Source organism: Cydia strobilella, chromosome 3 (genome assembly GCF_947568885.1).
Source record: "Cydia strobilella chromosome 3, ilCydStro3.1, whole genome shotgun sequence".
In the NCBI taxonomy this organism is placed as follows: Eukaryota; Metazoa; Arthropoda; class Insecta; order Lepidoptera; family Tortricidae; genus Cydia; species Cydia strobilella.
Window position 1 is genome coordinate 16,981,756 of NC_086043.1, and position 2,838 is coordinate 16,984,593.

The 2,838-nt window shown below is 38.8% G+C and overlaps 1 protein-coding gene across 1 annotated transcript; it reads left to right on the forward strand.

The window, feature by feature from the left end:
* Positions 1-323: 323 nt before the first annotated feature.
* Positions 324-2,611, forward strand: LOC134756023 (mid1-interacting protein 1A). The gene is made up of 2 exons (XM_063692796.1): positions 324-526; positions 1,989-2,611. The coding sequence occupies exons 1-2, from the start codon at positions 483-485 to the stop codon at positions 2,449-2,451; spliced, it is 507 nt and encodes a 168-aa protein (XP_063548866.1). The 5' UTR covers positions 324-482; the 3' UTR covers positions 2,452-2,611.
* Positions 2,612-2,838: the final 227 nt, after the last annotated feature.

A 2,838-nucleotide genomic window follows, 5' to 3' on the forward strand; every position in this document is an offset into this window, starting at 1 on the left:
TCAAATATTACCGCGCATAAAATAATTTGAACCGGCCAATAAAAAATGGTTAGGGTTTGAACCGACCAATCACAGTGCCGGCAAATGTGGTGTGACTCGGGTGGGTTGTGACGTTTCGTTTGGCCGTAGTTCACTTTACGGCTTCTTTTATGGAATTCTTAATATTTTGGTCAAGATCATGAATTAAACTCATGATATTAATTAACTGATACGCACTACGGCTCATTAAATATCTATCAACAATGAAGTATTCCTCCGTAGTGATAAATACAAAGTTCGATCCCCCGCATCATACGTCGCATCTCGTATAAATTCCGAGCGCTCCCCTCCTCTTTAGCAAATCGTCTACTGTCGTGGAAGCGTACGGCCGCTTTACAATCGAGTGTTTCGTGTCGTGAATAAAAACGTCAATTTTGTGGTGACAGCATTATTTGAAGCGTGTGTGCTCAGTGATATTTAAAACGGTTAAATAACACAACAATATGTCTTTCAACACCGATATTTCTACTACATTGGAAAACAGCAGGTACGTGGTGTTTAATGGCCGATGGTTCGGGTAACACCCGTGTCCCTAATACCAAACAGTGCCAGTGTGCGAGTGTTGGTTGCATTCCCGTGCCCCAAATGACTTGTTATATGTGGAGCGTCGATGTCGCCTATTTAGAGAACCAGCACAATTTGACCATGGTTTAAAATCATTATAAACATAACGCAATATCATGACACCATTACTCATGGCATTGCTGTTTCTAAAACACGATATGACCGTGATTTTAAAGGATGAGTTAGCTAGTATTAATCCAATCGATGTTACCAAATTTTTCTACGGTTAAAAAATCATTATGGCCAGAATGAGGTTATTCGGGAATTCCTAAATGCTTTTGGGCATGCGCTCCAGCCGTGACTCACGACAAAATATCTGTGGTAAGAGTGGTATTTATATAAAATATAATCACTTAATCACCATGATCGAAGCGAATAGTGCACAGAGAAACGACCTACCTTTACCTTTCGAATATGATTTGACTTTTACTATATGACTAAGCAACATCGTACTTAGTAAACTAATAATATGCTACACGGCTCGCATTGTTACATCAAATCGAACTCTCTCTCACACCGGCACGGAATGGATGGTTTCTGTCAAATTAAATTCAATTGACGGCTATATCAACTTCAATTTAGATTATTGAACCCATAATATAACGTGATGTAGCTAGTAACAAGATAGGACTAACCTACCCTTTTTTCTGTTTTCATCATCATCATTTTTGCGTTATAACGCCATGGGAGTCTGGGGTCTGCTTGACAACTAATCCCAAGAATTGGCGTAGGCACTAGTTTTTACGAAAGCGACTGCCATCTGACCTTCCAATCCAGTAAACTACCTCCAGATTGAAAGTCGCACGCTCTTACTGCTAGACCACCAGCGCTTTTTTTTAACCTATGTTTACAGTTTATTTACAGTTTCTGTTTTCGTCATTAAATAATTATTTTAGGTCGTATACTAAGCTCATTATGGTATGAATGATTAGCTGGAAATAGTATCATCAATCAGACATAATGTTATTTCAAAAGTAATTCCTCTTATAAAGCTGTATTCAGTCACATTTATGTCAAATTGTGTGAATATTACCATGGGCTTAATTAATTATGGATGTCTATTACATTGCGCCTATTATTGTCTTGTCAAGATATCTACATGTTACCTACTTATTCATATTTTTAAAAAATAAAATGAAGGTAGAAGGCATCATTCCAATCCCATAAAAGGCTAGGTTTTAAATAATTTAAATTTTGATTATGAACAAACAATTATAGTTACTTACCTATTTATCTGTAAAATAGCATGTTTATATTTGGTATATTATATATAACTCAATTACATCTACATCTACAAGGAAGTCTGAAAAAAAAATGCAACTGAACAGAAATAATATAATGTGTCAAATCAACAGTTAACTAATATCTTTTTCCTATTGTTACAGGAACAGCCTGCGAAGAATTGCCCGTCATGATGGTACTGAGTTCTCTAAACAGAGTATCCTCAATGACATGGAGAAGTTTGTGAAAATGGTGAACACCATGGATGACACAGTGCTGATTCCCAGCCGTCTCATGAATCTGCCACAAGAAGGGGACGATGACCCATTCAGCATGTTCGCTATGCTGAATGACCTGAAGACTGAGTTGCTGTGGTCTGCGGGGGATAGCGAGGAGCCGGAGCAGCCACTGAGGAGAGTGTCAGACTTGAGTGACACGGAGAGTGATGCTTCGAGTGCTGCCGGTGACTCCGGTATTGAAGGAGAGGATGAGAGGGAGTCTGCTGTCCGTGCTGCCGCTGCCTGCAGGCGCCACCTCCGTGGTCTCCGCTGTTCCCTGCGTGCACTCACGGCCGCTGCTCATCACCTAACGAGGTCATATCAGGAGGAAGTAGGAGCACCTGTCTAGACCCAACAAGCATTCTCCTGTGATCCGAAGCCTGCCCCGAACGTGATGTAAATATAGTATTAAGCAGCCCGAACTGTAAATATAGGTTAAAGAGCTGGACGTGTTTGGGAATCTCAGTAAGTTAACAAGGTTATTATTTAATAAATATAAATTTTCATTATTCTTTAGTTTTTTTCAGCGTCTCCTACCTTAACCTTTGATAATTTTGAATTTCCAAAGGAAATTTAGGTAGCTTGTCTTGTAAATAGGTATAGTTGGTCACCATTGAATAATAATAATAAATAAGAACAAAAAAACTATACTCTTCCTTTTCTTTTAGGTGCTAGTACTAGTGCAAGACAAAGATAATATGATTTTCTCTGTGCTTGAAATGAGACAGTCCTTTGA

Excerpts from the sequence above, each read along its gene's own strand:
- LOC134756023 (XM_063692796.1), top strand. The coding sequence starts at position 483 with ATGTCTTTCAACACCGATATTTCTACTACATTGGAAAACAGCAG. Across the intron at positions 527-1,988 it reads ACTACATTGGAAAACAGCAG|GAACAGCCTGCGAAGAATTG; the intron begins GTACGTGGTGTT and ends CTATTGTTACAG.